Raw genomic sequence first — 23,166 nt, forward strand, 5'->3', positions numbered from 1 at the left:
ACATGATTCGCCCATGTGTTCATTCAGTCATCACCCTAAAAGGTGTGAAACTTGTTTAACTGAAACATTTCTCACTGTTTTAAAGTTAAACCTCTGATTTGTTAAAGGTAGAAATGATTTACTGTCGATTTCTGTCTCTGCAGGCATAACGAAGATCAAGAGGGACATTGTATTTGCTGCCAGTCTCTACCTATAAAGTCCAGCAGTTGTTCTTCTGGTGGATAAGTTATGATTAACCCTTCTTGGATCTCTTGGCCCTCCACTTTTTCACTTTTTTGTGTCACATTTGTCACTGAGAATAAACGGCACAATATTTAACCCCAACATGTTCATTAATTTGGCTTTCATTTGGAAAAAGATCTGATTTCTGATTAGTTTTTTTTTTTCATCCCAACAATTTAGCTGAACTTTGTCACGTCCTGTTCAGTCGTCTTATCCACGGTCAGAATTACACGAGTGACGTTTGTCTGAGGATGTGAACACTTTTCATTGAACATTCATGCTTTTATTATTTTCGCTTACAACGAGCAAAGTGGTGCATAATCTGACGAGAAAGTAAACAACACAAGTCATGCTTTAATTTTATGTGACGGCTCATGACACGATACATGTTTCATCTGTGTTCATATTAATAAGTAAAATGGCTTTGTTTTTCCTTTTTTTTTCTTCTTTTAGACATTTGTACATATTTGTAACATTTTTTTTCTTTTTCAATAAACGTCTGTATGGTGATTTGTTTTACATACAGATTATACAAAAGTACATTGTTGTCTGTTCACTTGATGTTTACATTAGTTCTTAGATACACAGGAGCTGTGATAGCAGCAGTAGCAGTCCAGCAAAGGCAACACAGGACTTTAAACTGACCGTCTGCTCTTCAACTATCTAACCAAACATGATGCAAGTCGAGCTTACTCCGACTACGAGAGGTCAGACGGCTGGAGAACGAGACGGCAGTGGCAGTGACCTGGAGTCAGCAGCTGAGGGTATGAAGCAGTTTTAACCCACCAGCAGGGTTTCTGTTATCTGGTCGCTACCTCCACCAAGGAGGTTTATTTATGAGCAGGATTACATAAAAAATACTGGATGCTCGAGAATGGACCCCATTAACGAATTTAGGAATTTCTCACTTTTCTCTAGGACTATTTGATATTTTCACGCATTTCTCAGGGAACCATGCAGGGAGAAGAAAAGAAAAAAAGATTTTATTGTAGACAGACACTCGATCTTTGAATCTCATTTCGAGGTCATTAATACTGATGCTCTGGGATAGTGATGCGCAGCATCAGTGGTCTCCCTGAAATTTATTTAAGATAAAAAAACATTTTATCCAGGAAATTGATTTTCTATTTTCAGAAACCCTGCCCTCGGGTCTAGGATCAGTCTTATTGTGCAGCACCTTGTAGCCTCGAGAAGCAAACATTCCTCTAACGAATAGCCCTTTAATTAACACTGGACTTAAGGCAGCAAAGTTACAAGACTCAGCCCTCTCTGTGGGTGCTGAAAAACTGATCCTAAATCGGATCCTTGAGCGGACTGACTCCAGGTCAGGAAAAGCACAAAGCAAGATTACATTCACAGGTTTCCAACCCTCCCCTCTCTCTCCCTCCCAGCAGTGGTCAGACCCTTTAGTGGGTGCGTGCAGTAAAGTCTTCCCACCAGCTCAGTAGATACATACATTAATAAAATGTTGGTTTCTGTCCTTACAGAATCTCTAGCCCCTAATCTACAGCAGTCTCTGAAGCGTGTCTACGAGGCTTCGACAGGTTTCCTTACAGATTGAGAAATCAGTGGACTAAAAACAGCGAATCGCCTAAAATTACAAAGTCTTAACATCTGGACAGGCCTGAGGTTTAGCTTCCAAAAGCTTCTTCTGGGATGCACAGTCCTCCAGTAGCTTCCTTGAAGTAAGAATCACTGTAAATCCATGCAGGGTTTTTGGATGAGAATTTGCGTGAGATGAAAGGCTAGAGAGCTGGGAGTTCTGGTGTGCGTCTGGACAGAGCTGAGTTCATCGTCCACCTCTCGATTAGCTTAGTTTGGACTCTCGAAGTGGTTTCCATTCGTCGGGGTCTCCTGCAGGGTTGTGTGTGGGATGTCCGCTTCTTTACGGGGATCGACGCGCAGCTTGAAAAAGTCGGACACGAAGAAGACCTGGAGGATACACGGAGAGGATTTAGATGGGAATTATTTAGAGGTGTGCTCTGCTTAAAGAAAAACATAAGCGATGAATTGGTAACAACATTAAAGGAATAGTAACAATAGTTTAACATTAGGACACATAACGTACCACAAGGAGAGCCATGAGGGCACCCTGCAGGAGCCCTGTCAGCACATCGCTCCAGTGATGTTTATAATCTGACACCCTTGAAAGTCCTGTGTACACTGAGGCAGCGATCAGGAAAAACTGGATTGTGGGTCTCAGCAGCCTCGCCCATTCAGCCTGGAGCCGAGCCTGCAGATAGAGCTGAGAAAGAGAGACGGGCCTTGATTTGAAAACATGGAGCAGCTGTTTGTAGTTTCTCACAATAAATAAAAGTGTCACTGGGAAACAAGGACTGGGAGTGTTGTTGTAGCTCTGGCAGTCTTGTGGCAGGCAGCATTCCTGCAGGAGTGGCAGGAAAATGAGCTGCAGTGATTTGCAGATGACTCAGTGCGTTTCCATTTCCACTTCCACACTAGATACTAATCTATCAGGAAGGAAACTGTTCCTGAATTAAACGAACATCCTCTTTTTTATGCTTCTGCTCCAATATTTATTTCCTCCTCTGTCTTTAAAGTCCTGAGCTGCACTTCGCTTTGCAAAACTGACCTTGAAATTATCATCACTGATAAAAGTAATCAGCAAAACACGGACTGATAAATATCACAACATCTCCGGAGCAGGACGAGCCATCATAAAAGAATCTGCTGAATGTCATTTTCCATTGCGTCATAAACAAGACCTTTTGTTTCCATTAAATTCAGGGCGTGTCTGACAAACAAGCTAAATCGCTTCATCCTGATCCATTCTTCTCTTGTTTGATTGTCAGTAGGAGGGAAAGAAAAGCACTCCAGGGTTTGTTTGGAGGTTCATGTTTAAAATGTCAGCTGCTGCTCCTTTAATTTTCCCTCGATACAGAGGGAGAGGGAGCTTTGTGTTGGTGCCAGGACTTTGTCCCCGAGTCTATTTATATCTGCTGGTGTTGAATGAATCAGCAGCCTATAAAGTTTATCAAGACCGGACAGTAAATTTGGCTCTGAACAAACAACGGAGGGTAATCAAGGATGATGGAGTTAAAAAAAAACTTAAATGCCAATTACGACGATTACAACTGATCTATTTACAGTTAAAAACAAAAAAACTAGATCAACTAGAATGTCCTGTTCTGCAACCTGTCCCTGAACACAACGCTCCAGTAAATACTGATTCATATGATACCGATCGATATCTTACTGCTTCAGGTACTTACAGCCAGGAACAGCATGCAGTACATGGAGAAAGAGGAGTGGCCGGAGTAGAAGGATAGCCTGCAATGGAAAGACAAAAGCATCGCTCAGCACTTTGTTATGCACTTAACTCATCTGCGGCAAACGTAAAAAGCTGGGTCATCTTGTTGTTTAACAGATCCCACAAGTCAACACAACATGGGACAGCCTTATTTCAGGTTTGTGGTGGAGTGAAGTTTGTTTGTTGAATGAGGAGAAGTGAATCCTCTGTGTGATGTTGAGGGATGTTGTGGACGGCAGCAGCTAAAAACGAAACAGGCCCTCCAGTCCTTCCCAGCTGCCTTAGTGACTTCCTGTTTATAATAACAGTGCTGTGTTTTAGAGTGTTGTCTGGACCTCGTCCACAGCAACAGCCATTAATACACACACACACACGCAGTGTTAAGTTACACTCTACATGCTTATTTTGTGTGCACTCATTGAAGGATCAGGGGGTTTTGTGGTCTACAATAAGATTTAGAGTTTAATCTTAAATATGGACCTGGTTTGGGGTTTTACTCTGCAACGAAAACCTGCTGTGAATCTCTGTAGACATAGACAATTAAAGTCTTTATCACTGGTTCTGGGTATTTTTGGGCCATGGCTCTGGAAATATCAATCGATTCACCACTTTGGTCCAGACTGAAATACTTCGACATCATCTAGCATCATTAACAGGTCAGGTTGTCACTTATCATATGGTGAAAATGTTCAACATATCATATTAGATTGATTGGCAAAAATCATCAATTAAAAAACTTAATTTAACGAGAACATTAGCATGCAAATATGCTGAACTAAGATGGTGAACTTCGTAGATATTCTGCAAAACGCCGCCATTGTCATTGTGAGCATGTTAGCATTTAGCAAGTGAATAGGTAACTATGCCCGGCCAACTGTCCAAAAGATATAAGCAGGAAATCCTTTCAATTAAAAAGCTGAAATCAGTGTATGTTTGGAATTTGTGATGATATGCTTTTACGAAGGACTGATTAAAGGGTAAGTTCACCCAAAAATTAACATTCAGTCATCTACGGAGTGAAGTTTCATAGTGCGCAAAACATTTCTGGAGCTTCACATCAAAACAGCATTGTAGCATTCTGCTGACAAAGTTAAAAAAAAAACATAAAATGGCTCCGTACAGCTTGCCAGGTGCAATCTGGGCGCCCAGAGATCCCAAATTGATATGAAAAGACGTTATTTACACCCTTGACGACTTGACCCACTTAAGACGGGGTGCGTGCTAACGCACTTAGCTTCGCAGCTACAGTGAAGACTTTGGTTTTCAGAAGGGTGTAAATAACATCCTCTCAAAACCTTTTAGGATCTCAGGGCCTCCAGAGACTTGGATTATGCCTGATGACTTCTATGGAGCCATTTTATGCGTTTTTTGTTGCTGTTGTTTTACATTTTCAAACAAGTCCCCGTCTACTTCAGTTGTTTAGGAGAATGCTGCGACACAGTTTTGCCGTGAAGCTCCAGAAATGTTTTGTGGACTACGATACTTCACCCGACTTTTCTGCGGCATGAGGGGTTAGCCAAAAATGACTGAATTTAAATCTTTTTGGTGAACTTATCCTTTAATCGACTAAAACTTTTAGCACCAACACTGAATAATTCAGGCTGATCAAACACACTTTGGTAACGAAACCCAACTGGTAAATGCAATAATAATGCCGACCTATACATCCTCTGGGCACCACATTAAAACTGCAGTTTGTTCAGACCCTGTGAGGCCTCCGCCCGTTCTATACTAACAGTATCCTTTCTAATGAAAAATATATTTGTCTCTCATGGAAAAAACTGTTTTCATCACACACTTTGGATGCTTTGGGCATCTTTGCTTCTTAAATGCTGACAACATACAGCACAGCTCTGACCGTCGGCCTCCTTTCTGCTCGGATAGTTAAATTAAGCGAAGGAGGCATCAGATTACAGTAAAATGATCCCGAGCTCCTCTCTCCTCTCCTGCTGCATTTATTAGCACCATGCCATCCCTACAACACACGCGTCGGCGCTGAATATAAATAAATAAACATTAATCTAAAAAGCTTTGGATGTTTGCCACAAATCGCCGTATCCTGTACCACACCCTGGTAAATGTACAGGAGATAACCCAGACAGACAGACAGGCAGACGGGCGGGTGGGCACATTTCCTCTCACCTCTTACGTTTAAAGGCTGCCTCTCCGGGAAGCAACACTCACTCTGTTAACGGAATAACCTACTTTATCTTTAAATAATGTAGAAGAGAAAGTTCCTCAAAGCTTCCTTATAAACACGTATTAAATAACCAATACAGTCGGCAGCTTCTGCTTCTGTAATTATTGCAGGTCTTGCCTACAACAGAAACAGAAGTGGATATCCTCTCCTCCCACTGTACTTCCTTCTGCTCTGAGCTGATAAGTCAAATCCAAACAAGCAACACATTCCTGATATTACTCAATCCCAGTGGCTCTGGTCTCGTGCAGTAGATCGCTCGACCTACACACAGCCTTGTGTCATCTGAGTGCAGATATTTACTAGACACTAAGTGTTTCACAACTTCACACAGGCGTGGCATCACAGTGGTATCACCGTTATGTAACACATAATCGTTAATGCGTTGCTTCATAACACGGCTGACCTTTTGGACCCTCTGTACGTACACCGTGTTACAAAACAATGGCGAGCGCAGAGGTTTGAGGCTTTTCCTGTAAGATTTTGTTAAGCCGCTGAGCAACAAAACCAGAATCCAGAGAGCTACAAGTTTGAACGAGGATAACCGCAAACATCTGAAATCATGACACAGTTCATGCAGCAGTTCGTCTAGGAATGCAACTGCTGAGTGCAAATAATCTGAAATTAATTGTGCTTAAGTATCAAAAGTAATTTTCTGTAATAAAATTATACATATATCATATTATTGATTCCAATATTCAGCATTTTTCTGTTTATTGGACTGATGTTTTTCAAAATCTGATTGCAGATGCCATATTAATTTAAAGGAGACATATTATGCTCATTTTCAGGTACATAATTTAATTTTGGGTTACTACGAGAACAGGTTTACACGCTTTAAAACTCAAAAGACACATCAGTTTCCTCATACTTGAGGACACTTAATTGCATTTGATACCAGATTTTGGTACACTGCATATATGACACACAACTGCATCAAATACTCATATTTGAGACACGTGATTTGCGCTACAAAAGATTTTTTTATCCAAAAAAAACAAAAAACTTTGAGCTCCAGCGACCTACCTGCCCTCATTGGCCAACCTCTGGTCTCCAGTGCAGGTGAACTCTTCGATATAATCTCCTGCCGAACAGTTGATGAATTTCGGATCGGGCTTGCACACATCCAGGAAGTGCGGCCTGAGCCGGCCAATAGAATACTTGGCTATGTCGGTCAGAGACTGGCTCATGGCGGCACCAAAGAGGAAGGTACCGACGGCTTTGTAAACAGAGGCGACATAGCTGCCGAACGAGGACTTAGATTTGATGCGCTTCAGATAAACTAAAAGGCACTCGCCAATGATCATCTGTAAGGAGGAGAAGATACACAGTTAGGTTTGTAAAAAATATGCAGAGTAAGAGTAAAGATGCAACTGAACAACATCCAACAACATCAGAGCCGTCATCAATAACTGGGTCTAAAATAATGGAGTTCTGCCTGTTACTCAAATTTCACACAAAGCTCTCTTGTTTGTGAAACAGTGATTAAAACAATAGTTAGTTTTGTTAGATAAGATCAACACCACTCTCATGTCTGTTTGCTGAATAGCCACAACCAGCTTTAGCCAGATAGCTTAGCTTAGCATAAAGAGAGAAACAGCTCAACTTCAGTTTTTGTACGAATTAAACAAATGAGATTTAATGTGTTAATTATTGAGCTTTACAGGAGCTGGTAGGTGATCTTTTTTCCAATCTTTATGCTAAGCTAAGCTAACCATCTCCAGGCTGTAGCTTCGTGTAAAACGGGCAGATACGAGAGTGTTGCTGATCTTCTAATCTAATGCTCAGTAAAAAAAAAAAAGTCCAATAAGCTTATTTCCCAAAATGTTCCTATAAATATTATAGAGAAACAGCCACAGGAAGATGTCCACTTAAAATATTCATGCATTTTTTTTTAAAGTTTTAATTAAAAGCCTCTAATCAGAGTATAGTAAAACATTTTGTGTATTTGAATTTTTCGTTTGCGTTCATGCCGCTGATTCATGAATTCCTCTTGTTGCGCATGTTGTGGTTCAGGTGCACGTGAATGTGAATGTGTCTCAGAGGGTTTTGACTCATCTCACATAAAAGTGGTTGCAGCTCTACTTCCTGTATATTTAAAAGCTTTTAACAGGAAAACCAACAACTCCTGCTGATGAGTATTTTAAGATTAAATATCTGATTTATCTTAAAGGAACAGTTCACCCAAAAATTTAAATCCAATCATTGTCTACTCAACCCCATGAGAGAGGTGACATGCGCCACACAGCTCGTCCAGAGAAGCCCAGAGATCCCAAATTGATCTGAAAATAACTTATTTACACCCTCTATACAGCTACAGTGCAGATTTCAGCTTAAAAAGGGTGTAAGTAACATCTTTTCAAATCAATTTGGGATCTTGAGCCTTCCAGAGACTTGGGTTATGCCAGACAAGCAGTACAGAGCCATTTTTACATTTTACAGTCCCCATCTACTTCAGTTGTTCAGGAGAAGGCTGCAACACAGCTTTGCTGTGAAGCTCCAGAAATGTTTTGTGGAGACACTTAAACTCACCTGACTTTCTATCAGCATGGGGATGAGTAGAGAATGACTGAATTTACATTTTTGGGTGAACTTATCCTTTAACTTACTTCAGCTAAAGATGTTTTATATGTAGGAAATGGCAGTTTAATCAATTTTGAAGATACAACCTGCTGTATTTCATCTTTCTGTAAAAGGGTATTTTCATTTTATACGCCGAGTTGCCTGAGTCTTGTCGGCTCTTCACCTGCCATCACATTTTTAAAATTCCACCTACCGCTGCGCTGCCTGTGAAGAGTTTTACATCTGCTGTGTTTTTCGTGTCTTTCTGCAAACTGTTGCTGCAGCTGCAGACTTATTCAGGGCTTCCAAAATAAAGGTCACCTTTCTGATTCATCAGAGTTTGGAAAACATTTTTCAACAACATGCAGTTAGCAAATGAATTTACAGTTAATGATGGCGTATGAAAGCAATACAACATCCCAATACATTATTACAGGATAATGTATTCAGCACCAACCATGGATTAAGACAAAACAGACAAGAGTGTAGAAATGGATCAAGATGAATATTACACAGAGAAGATGAAACAGAACCGTTAGCAGAAAACACAACAGATGCACTTACAGTGAGTATTGTGACAGGAATCATGACACCTCCTAACAACTGATAGGAAATGGTGTCCTCTTTATAGGGGTACTTGATCGTATCATCGTTACAGAAAAAGCCTCGGCGGAAAGGACTGTGTTGCGCAGTGAGTATTACAAATGGGAGTCCAGCTAGCAGAGAAGCAATGAGAGAAAAAAAAAATAATACAGGTTAAAAGATCATGTCAGTTGGCCTCGGACCCCTACCCACGATGCAACACAGCAGCCGTGCGAGAGTGTCACACCAAACGTTGCATCCTCTCTGAAGACGGCGGCGTCCTTGCGAACTTTCAGGAAGGTGCAAATATTAAATGGTTAAAGTGATGGTTACATGCTGACGTTAATAGAAAAAAAATGACATTTCTGAGCAGGTTATTGGGCTTTCCTGAGAGGTGAGCCCTCGTTACTTCGTCTTTCAAGATGCGGCAGGTGCAGCAGGTGTTTTTTTCTTCTCGGGGATTGTATTGCTAGATTGAATTCTCACCAACAACCCCGCAGAGAGCTGAAGCTGTCAGCGACTGAGACGTAAGAGTGATCTGAAACTTTCTAACGTTACACACTCTCACACTGTTTCTCTCACATAGACTCTCCAGCTCCAAACTCCTGCGTATTCTCCCGGCTGCTAGAAAATGAGTCGACAGTAACGTTTAAGAAAGTGCTACAGATTGGCACCATGACTCATCATACATGAAAGACTACAGACAAAGATGGAAGACATAAATCACCCACACCACAAAGCAGCAAGCGAAGGCAGGCAGGCAGACCCACACACACACACACACACACACACACACACACACACACAGCAGCAGCACTTTCCTTGCCTCTGTCCATCTCCAAAAACAATCGCTCTGTTCCAGAAGAGCATTCCAGCTATTTTAGGGAGCGGAGGGACGCAGCACGCAGCCTGCATGTCTGCTGCACTAATTAAAAACAGCAAGAGGAATTCAAGCCAATAGATCAACTATAAAAACTAAATGATTAATTGAAATCAAAAAAGAAAAGAGGAAAAAGCCTTACTTCATATTATCTCATTATTAAACCCAACTAGAACAACGCTAATTCACTTTTGTATATCCAAAATATTTAGGGGTTTGACTGTTTGATTAAAGACTTGTATTAAAGAAAGTGACACAAACACTGGATATCCACATACTCTCCTGTACGACTACAGTCAAAAAAAAGAAATGTATTATTATTTTAACAAATCAAAATTTGCAATATGTAAGAATTGGCCATCTGTCGAATTCATAGGCTACACTGGAGCAACTGCTAACTGCTGCTAACTGCAGCTGGCGTTAGCTTGTTAGCTCAGGTAGCCGTACACCTCTGCAGTCCAGAGCAGTAGCTTGGATCAGTGGGGAAATGTTGGCGTTTACACCGCTAGCACAGGAGCTTGCTAGCTGGTTAGCATGCTAACTTCAGTGGATATCTCTGCAGAACTGTCAAAACTGTTATTTCTTCACATTCAGTTGACAATTTTAGTTGCAGTTTAAATGTTTTCAACTTATATTCTTACATATTGCACCTTTAACTTGATTTGAAATCATATAGGGCGATGTATCAAAGGCACTGAGTACATAAAAAAGTAACCTTTATACTAATAAAACTTGGTTTGAGAATTTCCGTTTTGGTTCGGCTTCACTTTTTAGTTAAGATTGCGGGTCTTTGTTTTGTTGATGTGGAAGCGTATAAATAATATCACAAAAATAAAAGAAACTAAATATTGACCTACACTGTAAAAGCTGTAAAGTGCCTTTACTTGTAAAAATTGAGGAAACGGATGAACTCAAATTTACCCAGTAGACTAATAATTTTAAGTTTTTTTTTTTTTTTTAGCAGAAAGCTTTATAAAACCTGCTGTTGTAACTCAGATGTTGGCAAAATAAATGTGTGTGTGTGTGTGTGTGTGTGTGTGGACGCAACAGGATTTTACATTTACTCGATTTGAGCTGATTTGACTTTGCATCAGTTTTTAAGTGGACATCCTCCTTCACCTTCAGTTCTTGATAGGGTTAGGAGAGGTGATGTTTGTGAGCGGAAACCTCACACTGAGATGGGAAACAATAGCAGAACTAAATCAAACACACTGTGCCTGTTTGCTTTCAATAACACGTAGACGTGCTACTGTAGCAGCTACTGAACAATTCAAAGTGTTATCAAACAGGAAGCTAACCTCGGCTCTGAATGTGCCAGCTCTACCAGTCCCAACAGACCTTTCTCACGGCAGACATGTTGCCTCACCATCGCAGGAATAGCACAGGAGTAGCTGACAACAATAATAATGGCCGCTTTCCATGTAGGTGTGCCAGTTAACCACCGTACAGCATGCTAGAGCCTGGCACACCTTGGAATGCATCACAACGATCTGCTACACCTGCGGCTGACAAGTCAACATGCCCGCCACGAGACGCGTCATGCCCCAGGTGACACCTACTTACGCAGCTAATGGGCAGGCTGAAGCCCACAGTGTAGAGCACTGTGGAGGTGACTGTGCTGTGGTGGAAGGGGTACTTGATGCTTTCGTCGTTACAGAAAAAGCCCCTCTGATAGGGGCGGACCTTACCCAGGTTAAAGGCTGCCAGGGGCAGACCTCCTGTGGACGGAGAGATCAGGAGGAAGAGGTCAAAGGAGAAAGGAAAGTGTAGGCACCAGAACAAAGTGTTGAGATTTTGAGATCTAGAACCGTAATATAATATTTAAAATCTTTGTGACAGAAACCTTTGTAAGACTTTATTCTATATGATCCCACTGTCAGAAAAGCCAACCATGTATTAGTCTGTCTCTAGATATGTTGCAACTAGGGCTGCACAATTAAATTAAATATTATCAAATTACCATCTGCACGTGCAGTAGTAGCACTAAAACAATTATTATTAATAAATGGTACATTTATATTGAATCAGACTTTTTTTTTTTGAATCAGGTTTATAAACATCAGTTGCAACTTTACATCAAACAACTGCATTACAAACTGTTCATGAAGCATTTAATTGTTTGTTAACAGTGAAATAACTATTAGCTTAAGCTTTATTAACTACAAATTGTGTCACCAGTGCAAAATCTAGATTGTAGAAGCTGAAATTACATTTTTTTTTCTCTTTTTAACTAAAAAAGCACTTTAGTTCTGCAGAGTCGACAAATCCTGTTGTCCAGATGTAAGAAAACATGTTTGTTTGTCACATTTTCATACATTTCCACTGAAAATGAAACACAATCGTGAATCATAATGTAACCGAATCTCTGTCAAAAATAATTGATATTATTTTTGCCATATTGTGCAGCTCTATTGTGCAAATAGATCACTTATTTGTAGTTGCACCTTCAATACAAAAGGCTAAGCAGTTCCTGAAACTGCAGGGCACTGTTCTTCAAAAGGGTGCATTTATTTGGCACCACTTCCAGCTACTGTAGTGAGTATTCACACGTTTTCAGCCCATCGAGTACGATGTGTATGTGGGATCGACTCATTCGTGTTTATTGTACAACAGTGTAGAGTTTTTAGACAATACACAGAGCAACAGAGGCTACATCGGGTTACATAGACGATACTTGTTATTAAGATCAATTCATCTTTAGTTTGGTCGTTTTCATAAGTTTTGAAACACATAATTTTGCAAATCATGTCCTCTGACACTGAGCCGCAGACACTGCAACGTTACACATTACACACAGTAAAGACACTCAACAACAATGACTTCATGACTCTAAAACATGATGTTATTCTTGGGCAGTGTTTCAGGAGAGAGGGGGGACCGAGAAGCTTTTTTTGCAGGAGCACTGACTCACATCGGTGTGAAAGGAGCTGTGGATGTAGCTAAGCACTCCCTGTAGATAAAATACCATAAAGATAACAGATTATGCTAATGGATCTTGACAGTTCAAAGTCTGCACGTAATGCTGCTGTCATTTTTCCACTTGTTTGGCCCGTTTGGCCCATTGTACTGCGGAGAAAAGACACAGTTGTCCGTCCATTCAAGCGGAAAACGAGGGTCTGCTATTGAGCTGGAACGACGCCATCACATGAAGATATACCTCAACAAACATCCTGTAAACTACTTTATAATTCTGTCTGGTATCTTTGGTCTAACTGCCGTTTCTGCAGCTGTCCACACTGTCAGCTGATTGGCTGCAACAGCTGGAAATGCGAGAAAGCCTGGACAGAAACACACATGAGCTGAGGGCAGGACGCCCGAGATACTTTCTATCTGCGGCAGTGTTACACTTTAACTCTCTCTTATATCTATAACAACACACAGACAGAAAGAATAATGTGGATATTTAAACACGAATACATGTTGGGTCCTTTCCATTTTAATCTTTTATCGAGACTAAATGGCAGCCTGCTCAGTAAAAACCAAATTAAATCAGCTGTGTGTGCTCTTGTTACATTACTACATGTATGTGTATGTTAAGTCACATGCAGCTGAAGGAAACAGCCTCAACAGACTATCACAGACGCCTGGTTATAATCTAATAGTCTGTGTCTGTAGCAGAATAATCGAGTTTGCTTCTGCATCAAACAGCACAGTCATAGTTTGTACAGTCACACAGCCGACCTTAGGAAATGATGCGAATTTAAAAGAAGTCTTGGAAGTCTGGCCCTCGGAGAGCAATGTTTACATATTTTAAGATTCTGGATCGAAGACTAAATGTAATTTTAAGAATTGAGAAACAGCAGATTGAACTATTAATCCAAGCGGAGCATTTTAAACACGACTGACGGATATGCTTAAACGAATCATAATAGCAAATAAGTCGTTTTAAGATTTATTGTAGACCGTGCAGTCCCTGACTCAAAGGGAGCTATAACTTTGAGTCATGGAACGAATCAATCATTCACAATCAGACGTATAGAGACATCTCTGCAGCTACACTGCAAACCTGAAACTGTACAGCAACGTGAGATCTAATGCAATGATTCGTATATGCAAGTGAAATGACAAAAATGTGCTTTTAGGTGTTACTACAAGTCAAGATAATGTTAAATATCTGAGACTGTGGTTTTAGATGTAAGATAACAACAAGTAAAATGAACCAACGTACTGTAGTTCATTGATATTTTGATCTGAATACAGCTCAGACCCTCCCCCATGATGAATTTAGACCTACTGAGGGGAAAACATGTGGCTACGTGAGCCAGGAAACTTGAGGTGAGCTGTGACAGTGCTAGTTAGTTGGTTTTAAGCATTAAAAACATAACCTGTTGGGTGGCAATCACATTTATAACATCTGTAAAGACCACCACAATTTCTGATAATGTTTAACAGTTAACAGTGGTTTCAGATGTAAGATTGTAGCCAGCGAAATTAACCGTTTAAACAGTAGTTGACGCCAGTTTCAGGTCCGCCCTCATAATGATTTTAGACCTTTTGAGGGGAAACGGTGTGGTTACATGAGTCAGGAAACTTAGGTGAGCTGTGTCGATGCTGGCACGTTCAAAATAAAGCCTGTAATGTATAGAAGTGCCATTTATAACACAGTTGTTAATATATAAGCAAGTTTACATGAGTAGAAATCAGGCATATACAGTGCAATGATTCATATATGCAGACGTAAAGACTGGCTGAGAAAAATACTTTGATTTCACACATTTTAGTACAGTTTCAGGACCCTCCCTCATGACGATTTTAGCCTTTTTGAGGGGAAACGGTTGGTTAAACGAGCCAGGAAACTTGGATAAGCCGTGTCAAGGCTGGCAACTTTAAAATAAAGCCTATAATGTGTAATAATGCCATTTATAACATAGTTTTCAAGTCATATGTTGGGTTAATGAGTAGTGATCAGGCATACAATGTGATTATTTTCGAGAAAATGAGCTGGACATGACTCTCAACTACGGAAACATTAGCGCAATATAATGTATATGATATTGATTACAGTAATTATTAATGTCATGGTGCATCTGTTGCACCAGTAGCAGCACGTGAGCATCTGAAACAACCTAAAAGACGTTAAACTGGCTCTCATTTGCATACAATGGAAACAAAGAGCACGCCGCTCTTAATGCGCGGAGGAGAAACTACAGCAAAACTCCCGATACAGGTGTGACGTCAACATATTGATTGATTAGTAGCAGCACCAATACAGGTTAAAAAGGACCGTTAACATCAGTAAAGTGACATTATATCACGCTGTCACACTCGTGTGCTGCTGAAAACATTCACCACTCCCTTCACGTGATGGCAGGCTGTTAAATATCCCAACACAAGGATTATATCAGCTCACAAATCGTCTTAAAACAAATGGACCGCAGCGGAATGAAGAAAGGGTTGTTGTTGTTGTTGTTTTTAAAAATACATACCGAGGATAAGACAGGCGAAGTCGAGCAGCACAAAGGGGATTCCTCTCGTCTCGAACATGTTTGCTCTTGTCCGTCTCCGTCTCGAGTCCCTGAACTGCGCTGCGTCCTCTCCTGTAATAAACACCAGGGGGACGACGCTCCTCCTTGGGAAGTCGCTGCTGCTGCTGCCTGTCCGATGAGAAAAGCCCAGCGAGTGGCGTGAAAACACAATGAAACGTCGACGCCAGGAAGAGGAGCAGAAGCAGACCTCCCTGGCCGGAGAGAGGCGCGTATCAAGAGGAGGAGTGAAGCGTCTTGTCGTTGTTGTTGTTGTTGTTGTTGTCGTCGGTTGGCGGTGAACTGCAGCAGAGCCGATAGCTCCACAAGTCTCTCATGGTGTGTTTTTTTTTTAGATAAGAAAATAAACACTCGCTCTCACGCAGGGGAGGTTATCTGGGCGAACACCTGTCTAGCTGACGGCTGTAGCCCGGTGGTGGTGGTGGTGGTGTGCCTACCTGGAGCCGTTATCCGACCCGGAAAGCTCCGCGCGAGGGCGACCCGCGTCGGTGGGCCTTGTGCTGCCTTAAAGGGCCAGCGGAAATATCGGAAATACGAAGCTTAACCTCATTTGCGCGCTCGTTAGAAGTCAATTTTTTATTTTTAATTAATCACCAGCGGGTTTTATCACAGAATACAGGAAAGGAAGTGTGATGTTTTGGTGACTATCCTATCTCTTTATGATCCTTTCTGTCAAATCTAAGAAAATAAAAGAAATATATTTAAGGCTACAGCAAGAGTGGAAACAGCAACATAGGTAACAGAACACCCCTAAAGCTCATCAACATTAATTAACACATATCGTTTGTAAGTTTAAAATTGTCGCAGTGTCATGTGGGGTTACGTGCAGAACTATCTCCCCTTGGCCAGGCGCAGTTACTTCCGGGAGACTTGAATGGTTGCCAAGCAACCAGCGGAGACTCCAGGAAGTTGGTCAGCTTTGACAAGAAGGAGTCTGGCATTAATCCAGACTGTTCTGTAAATCCATGACGTATATGAACTTAATATCTGCAAAGGAACTGCTGAAATGTGCACAAGTCTACAAATCAATAGACCCCGAGTGTATCAACCTTTATGTCATATTGAAGACCATCTCTGTATTTAAATTTGCCAAGCTTTTATAGCTTAATTATATGGTTTTATTCATGCCTTGTTATTTGTAATTCTATTTTTTATTTATTTATTTTTGCATTCAGCATGTGAACGTATAGGTTTATGGAAATGTATAGATTAAGGCTCGCTGCTGAGAAAACAGGTGACGAATCACAGAGTCATGTAAAGGCTCTACTGACATCACAACTGGGGCAAAACCTCAATTTGATATTAGCTGTTTATTGTAGGCCTGCTTCAATATGCATTGGTTACTTGGATGAGAATGACAGAGTTTTATCTGCATGAGCCTGTGCAGCATTTCTGTGGATAATAAATCTCATGTCATGTGTATTTCTTCTACAGCATTATTGTTGTTGTCAGTTTTGAAACCAAGGACACAATCCCTTTCAAATGTCACGATGACTCGTTAACATCATATCTTATTTGATTGACTCTGGCCTGTACAGTGAGAAATAATCACCGGGGGAATTTTTAAAAGCCACCTGTTCACTAACCCCATAAGTTATTTATCCAGTGGGAAATTGGGCTAATTTACTGAGAAAACATCAAATTATACATTGACCCCATTTGTTTGATAATGTGATAATGTTTATATACACTAATCTGTAATTGAATGCGTCAGTCAAAGCATACTAATCAATTTAATCATCATCAGTTAATGTCACCATGGAACAAAGAGGATGGTAGGTCAGCTGTTATCATAACTGTCATTGATATCAGCTCACTGGCTCCATCTAGTGCTGTGGAGGTTAAATTACACTAATAAAATAATTTTAAAAATATTGCAGTTGTGATGAATACCAATAAATAATAGCTCCAAAAACTTCAGAAATATTAAATTATTTATTTCCACCTCATATTGTACACTGAGTTTGTTAGGTACACCTAGCCAAAACCAAAGTCCTGCAATAAATCCTACATTCATGCAGGTGATAGTGTTCAGGTTTTATTTATTGTTATTCTGTGTTTTATTTTTATTTATTTATTTATTTTTGTTAATGTCTTAACAAACAGAGCTTTTGTATGGAGGCCTGAAGTGTGTTTTCTCGCAGACTTTGTGATTTTAAATGTCATAATGACACAAATTATGAGCTTGAAAACACTAGGGAAAACACACTTCAAATTCATATTACACATTCTATCCACATTTCTTTATGTGATTATTTTTATCAATTTATTCAATATCAAGCAGGTGACATAAACACATTATAATAAAATACACACGATGCACAAAAATGTTTTATTCAACTCATTTACATGAAGTGAAAAAATAACGAACTGTCAAGAAAGTCATTCGATGCATCAATCCAAGGAGCGTTTCAATGGCAAATAATAAAAACATGTTTGCAAAAGTGCCTTTTTTTTTTTACATCTTTGGTCATCCACCAAAAGTACAGTTCGTTCTGACCGACTGAAGAAGTGCTGGGACGAGAGTTATGAGCGACCGTATGAAAACAATATACAGTAACCATCAAGGCAGTTTTATCTCTACACCAAGAACATCTCCAGTTACTGTGACTGCGGAGTAACACACGTAATGTCACATTATCTCTTCATTAATGCTCTGTGTGTATGACAAGGCACACAAGAGTCACATCTGATTGACAGAAACAAAAATATAAAGACCAATAGTCTCGTTCTGACTGAAGATAAGTCGTCGTCAGTGTCAGGACAGTGTACAAAATCACTGTAAGTCAATTATTGTTTTCCTTTATCTATCCGTTAAGTGTCCACAGATTAGTTATGAGATAAAAAACACAAATTAATCTACAATTAAATTAACCATTTTAAAAATAAACCTATCTTTAGACATATTTTGGGCATAAATACATACGTCTCATACTTATAAGGCGTTTGAGGGGGGAAAAAAAACATGTTTTTCTTCTCAGCATCATTCCCACTTCGGTCCACACAGAATACTGCGTCAGATATCCAAATTCTTATAAATGATGGCATTTACAAAATAATAACACACATAAATTAAGGAATGAGGATTACTGATCAATAATTTATATTAAAAAAAAGTGTTACAAGGCCATTCCAGGCTTTAAACGAGTCCTTCATTGTTTATTCGCCAACATGCTGGTCACTTTCACTCCACTAGGTGGCTCTGTTTCCTTACATATAAAATCTTGTGGGTCGGTTCAATTTTCACTGAGCATCCTGAGGAGACGGACTGGGTTTTATTCACAGGAGGCAGACGGTTCAGAGAGAATTCATAGCTCAAATTTAGCTTCTGTTTTTCTTTCTGAAAGGCCTTGCTGCAGTTACAAAGAAAAAATTACAAATGGACAATAAACTACAGACGGATGCTTCAGACTGGAGATCTGTTGAAAAAGTCCACTCCAGTTCTAAAGATGAGCTCCTCAAGCAGTTCAGTTCTGAGTCATCTTTATTTCATGTTGTCCTTCCCCCGAGCAACTAAGTGCTCCGAGTCCTTGAAAAAGAGTTTTAAAAAGTCTTCACATTGTTTCATGAAAGGAAAAGTTCAACATTTTGGGAAATATACCTATTCACTCTCTTGCAGGGAGGTAGATGACAAGTTTTATACCACATCTTATCTGTGTGCTAAATATGGTGCTGACTCTAACAAAAGTAAAAACAAATCTTTTTTCTTTCTATTTATTGACTATTTTGGTCAAGAAATAGTCCAGCACATAACCACCTTTTTTACACTTCGACTATTTTGGGTGTTTTTAAACTAAAAGTAAAATATATGATACTGGCACAAACCATCAACATAAAAATGTATTCAACAAAATACTTTTAAATAGAGTAAATGTGGAGATTGACCTGAATTATTATACCCAGTCCACCCCTGCTTGATGCTAAGCTAAGCTAATCACTTAATGGCTCTAGCTACTTATCTAGCGTACAAAGATGAGAGGGGAAACTTCTCATTCAACTCTCGGCAAGAAAGTAGCATTTTTACAAAAATGTTGAACTATTCCTTTAAAATTTGACATAGTTCAGATCAGTTGAATTGTTCAACTGATTGCAGTCGTCGTGGTGATCATAGTTCAACCAGCACTTTATGTCTTCTTGGGGTTTGAGTTTTGCTGTAGCTTCTGTTTGCGGAGGTGAGCTTCGATCTCCTGCCTGAAGAACAGCATCCCCAGCTGGCCGTGCGAGGCCTCGTTCATGGCCTTGGACTGCATGCACATGCGGTACTGGTCCGGTGGAAGCTCATCGGCGCAGTGTTTCTCGTGCCACAGGTGGAACAAGCCTCGCGACGGCGCTCGGACCACGAGGAGGTTGCTGTGGAGGTACTTCCTGTACAGGTGGACATCTTCTCCACCCCAGCCTTTGATGTCGATGTCAAAACCTCCTAGAGACAAGAAAAGTAGAATGTAGGATAACATTAAACTGCATTATAACGTCATGGGACGTGTTGTTATGTAAAAAAAAAAAAAAAACTTTTGATATGCGAACATAACGAAGCAATTAATGTTGTCAGAGCTGCGTTCACTACCTCTTCAAGGAATGCTGATTGTGAATCCTGATTAGAGTCTACAGTGTGTGATCATAATCAGTTTCTCTCCTCACTGCCTGATTTGTTGTTTCATGAGGAGGCAGTGGGTTGATGTTATGTACCGCTAAACACTTTCTGACCAGGAGTGTTTTAACCTGCAGCTCCAGACATCTGAACTCATCACATCTGCTTCTGCTCACACTTTGTGTCTCTCTGCAGTTTCAGTTTTAATTATTCTGTCTTTCTCAGTCTTTCTTTTTTAACTCACGCTCCAGGGCTAAACAGAGATAAGACAGGAATTTGAACCCAACAGATAAATTGTTCATTTGCTTTTGTTCGAGCACTCGTGGCCTAAATAACATACAGTACTGCATTATTTACTTAATCAGCTTTTAAAGAAATAGTTTGACGTTTTGGGGAAACACCTATTTTCATTTCTTGTCATGAGCTAGTTGATAATGTCGATATGTCTTTGCGGTAAATGTGAGGCTGCGGCCAGACGCTTGCTAGCTTAGCATGAAGTCTGGAAACAGGGAAACAGATAATCTGGCTTTGCATAAACACAACAAAAATCAACCTATCTCTAAAACTTAACATGTTATATCTTGTTTGGTTGATCTGTATAAAAACCAAAAACCTGATAAATGTGGTTTCACAGGAAGTCAGTGCACCATGCCAGGAAAAGTCTAACATCCGTTTTTACACAGATTAAAATCACAATAAATCACCAGAAATGTGCTCATTCTTTTGCTGTAAAAACAGCATGTGTTTTCTCATCAAGCACAAAAACAATTTGGTAACATTTTGAGAAAGATCATGGTTTGGTTTTAAAATGACCGCTTAATTAAGGTCAGAGGATCTTTGTCATATGGTTAGAATAACAACTGCTTGGTTAAAGTTAGGGAATGAATGTGGTGTTAAAAAGACAGGGACATGACAGCAGTCTTTGTGTTCTTTGGACTTTGCCACTTCATTGTAAACAAATTTGTTATTTGGTTGAGTTTAGTTAGTTTGCTGTGAGGAATGCTGTTGTTTTCGTGGGAGGACGACCATCTCAACATGTAGCGTGATAACTAGTGAGTTTTAGAGGCGTTGGTAGGTGAATGTTTTTATCTTTGGAGAGAGCCTGGCTAGTTGTTTCCCCTAAATTTAGTATTTATGCTAAGCTAAGCTAAACTAAGCCTCTGCTGGGTTTAACTACATACTGACTTCTATCAACAACTAATCTTTTGAGGGTCCTTAAAAAGAAAATGTTCATGTAATCGTGTAAATCAAAAGTGAATTCAATTTAACACACTACATTACATTACAAGCATACATAAATACATGTTCTTGCATTTAGGACTGCTACTAACCATTATTTTCATTATCAATTAACCTGTTGATTATTTTGTCTTGATTAACTGATTAGTTGTTTGGTCCATATCATGTCAGAAAATGGTGAAAAATGTTTTTTTTTTGTTTTGTTTTTTCCAGAGCCCAAGACAGTTGAGATCTTAAGAAGATATGTTGGTAGATTTTTGCCGTTTTAAAATATCATGAATTTTGACTTTTTATTTTTATTTTTTGGGGCTTTTTAGTGCCTTTATTTGACAGGATAGTTTGAAGAGTTTACAGGACAGGGGAGAGAGAGAGGATCAAGAGCCACATGTCGCAATTCGAATCCTGGGTCGCTGTGTTGAGAACACAGCCTCTTTACATGGGGCACATACTCTACCAGCTGAGCTACTGGGATTACCCTGGATTTCGACATATCTGCATTTAAAACCAGTTTAAGTTTAATTAAATGTGACCAACAACATCAAAGGTAGACTCTTTTGTACGACTGAAAGAGATGAGCAATAGATAACTGTATCATCTGCATAAAAATAGAAAGCAGCGTTTGATAAATTATCACAGAGATTATTTATAAAATAGAGAACTGAAGTGGTCCAAGTACGTAACACTGCGGTACGCCTTTTGGTACAGGAAGGAAGAGAGAGACCCAGTAAACTTGATACATTGTGTTCTACATGACAAGTATCATTTAAGGAAGATGACTTCCTCAAATGTCTTTTTTTTGTCCACAACCCAAAGATATTCAGTTTACTGGCACAGAGGATTAAAGAAACCAGAAAATATTCACATTTAAGAAGCTGGAATTGGAGAATTTGGAATTTTTTTCTTTAAAAAAATGACCCAAAACAGATAACTCTTGACAAACGTGATTAATCTACCAATCGTTGCAGCTCTACCTCCATATATCTCTTGGCAAGAACATGAAAAAGGGTTTTTGCCTAAAATGTTAAATTATGCCTCCCAAACAGACCTGGCCTTTTCACAGCCTTGTTCATCATGCGGCACAGTTAAGTGAGAACATTTGCAGGCTTATGTGTGTGGGCCCTAAAACTGTAAACCACTTTAAATTTCACCGCAGCCTTTAATTGATTTCACTACGGAGGGAAACTAAATTGATGTAAATCTGTCTAGAGAGCCAAAAACCCCTCACCGAATACACAAAGGGGAGTGGACGCGTGGCTGAGATATGCTAATGTATGCTGCTGCTGTCGCTCAGAGCTGTTTCATGCAGAGTAATGTAATAAAATCTCCCCCCAGTTAAGAACAGTAATGTAATATTGAACCATTTGTGTTCTGATGTTTCTCATATCCATTAAGCTATGGCACCATTAACGTAGCACTGCACATATCTTGGTAGCCTTCCAGGAAGACCATTTTTACCCTGCGTTATGTAACGCCTCTGCCTCTGCTCAGATAATCAACCCCCAAAGAGCAACTGTTTATATATTCCTGCATTGCTAAAATGTGGTGATGGGTATGACTGCAGTGCATGCTGTGCTGTAAATGTTGTTCTGTAATATTTACCTATGTTTATGAAGTCGGACCGGTACTGGCAGGTCATGCCGAAACCAAAATCCCGCCAGAACCCTGTGTCTTTCTTGATTACCTGCAGAGAAAAGAACTGAGAGTTTATAAACAGAAATATATCAGCTCAACACACACAGGAGCCACTTCAACACCAGCATGTTTCTGCGGATTGAACACCTGGCAGCTGGAGAGGGAAATATTTCTGAACCTTGCAGCAATGTAGCACAGCAGCGAGTATGATATTTTCCACAAGTGGCTCATAGAGAGCGAGAAAACAGTAAGGATAGGTGATAGATTTGATTGGTGTGAGTTACCAGCTGTTGCTCCACCGGTGGGACGTGTTCAGGACTCCCATAGATCAGAGTGGGGTTGTACTGGCTGAATAACACCGGATAGAACACCTTTTTACCTGAGAGGGCGCAGAGACAACCAGGTTTTGACTTCATGGGAATGTGCGTGTTTTTATGGCAAGCCATTTTAACATTTATTAGATTTCACTTGACCACCACCGCATTCTAGGTAGCACGAACAACAATTCCAGAT

General features: G+C 40.0%; 3 protein-coding genes across 6 annotated transcripts in view; 1 reads left to right on the forward strand and 2 right to left on the reverse strand.

The window, feature by feature from the left end:
- Positions 1–762, forward strand: part of mtrex (Mtr4 exosome RNA helicase) — a 20,141-nt gene extending 19,379 nt beyond the window's left edge. For all 3 annotated transcript variants that reach the window (XM_084384087.1, XM_084384089.1, XM_084384088.1), the window contains exon 27: positions 144–762. In XM_084384087.1, the coding sequence (XP_084240213.1) occupies positions 144–196 (53 nt within the window). In that variant the 3' untranslated portion in view covers positions 197–762. The remainder of the gene's footprint in view (positions 1–143) is intronic.
- Positions 557–15,754, reverse strand: plpp1a (phospholipid phosphatase 1a). 2 transcript variants are annotated; one of them, XM_084384093.1, is made up of 6 exons: positions 15,138–15,754; positions 8,814–8,965; positions 6,714–6,994; positions 3,453–3,510; positions 2,291–2,467; positions 557–2,154 (listed from the first exon to the last, which is right to left on the reverse strand). In XM_084384093.1, exons 1-6 carry the CDS (start codon positions 15,193–15,195, stop codon positions 2,035–2,037), a joined length of 846 nt encoding a protein of 281 aa, XP_084240219.1. In that variant the 5' UTR covers positions 15,196–15,754; the 3' UTR covers positions 557–2,034. The 2 variants fall into 2 exon arrangements, with proteins under 2 accessions (XP_084240219.1, XP_084240218.1); XM_084384092.1 differs by lacking the exon at positions 8,814–8,965 and adding an exon at positions 11,275–11,429 and having other exon boundaries at positions 15,138–15,745.
- A 1,758-nt stretch (positions 15,755–17,512) lies between these two features.
- The window catches only part of csgalnact1a (chondroitin sulfate N-acetylgalactosaminyltransferase 1a), a 34,737-nt gene continuing 29,083 nt past the window's right edge, over positions 17,513–23,166 (reverse strand). The window contains exons 6-8 of the mRNA XM_084383325.1: positions 22,938–23,032; positions 22,621–22,702; positions 17,513–19,614 (exon numbers count right to left, since the gene is read on the reverse strand). Of these exons, the coding sequence (XP_084239451.1) occupies positions 19,319–19,614; positions 22,621–22,702; positions 22,938–23,032 (473 nt within the window). The 3' untranslated portion in view covers positions 17,513–19,318. The remainder of the gene's footprint in view (positions 19,615–22,620; positions 22,703–22,937; positions 23,033–23,166) is intronic.

Source organism: Pagrus pagrus (genome assembly GCF_965226575.1).
Source record: "Pagrus pagrus genome assembly, chromosome: 19".
NCBI classification, from domain to species: Eukaryota; Metazoa; Chordata; class Actinopteri; order Spariformes; family Sparidae; genus Pagrus; species Pagrus pagrus.

What these genes read in the sequence shown, in the direction of transcription:
- plpp1a (XM_084384092.1), bottom strand. Translation starts at nt 15,195, where the DNA reads ATGTTCGAGACGAGAGGAATCCCCTTTGTGCTGCTCGACTTCGCCTGT. An exon ending in CTTCGCCTGTCTTATCCTCG is followed by an intron (nt 11,430 to 15,137) that starts GTATGTATTTTT and finishes CTCCGTCCACAG; the next exon opens with GAGGTCTGCCCCTGGCAGCC. An exon ending in ACTGCATGCTGTTCCTGGCT is followed by an intron (nt 2,468 to 3,452) that starts GTAAGTACCTGA and finishes TCTCTTTCTCAG; the next exon opens with CTCTATCTGCAGGCTCGGCT.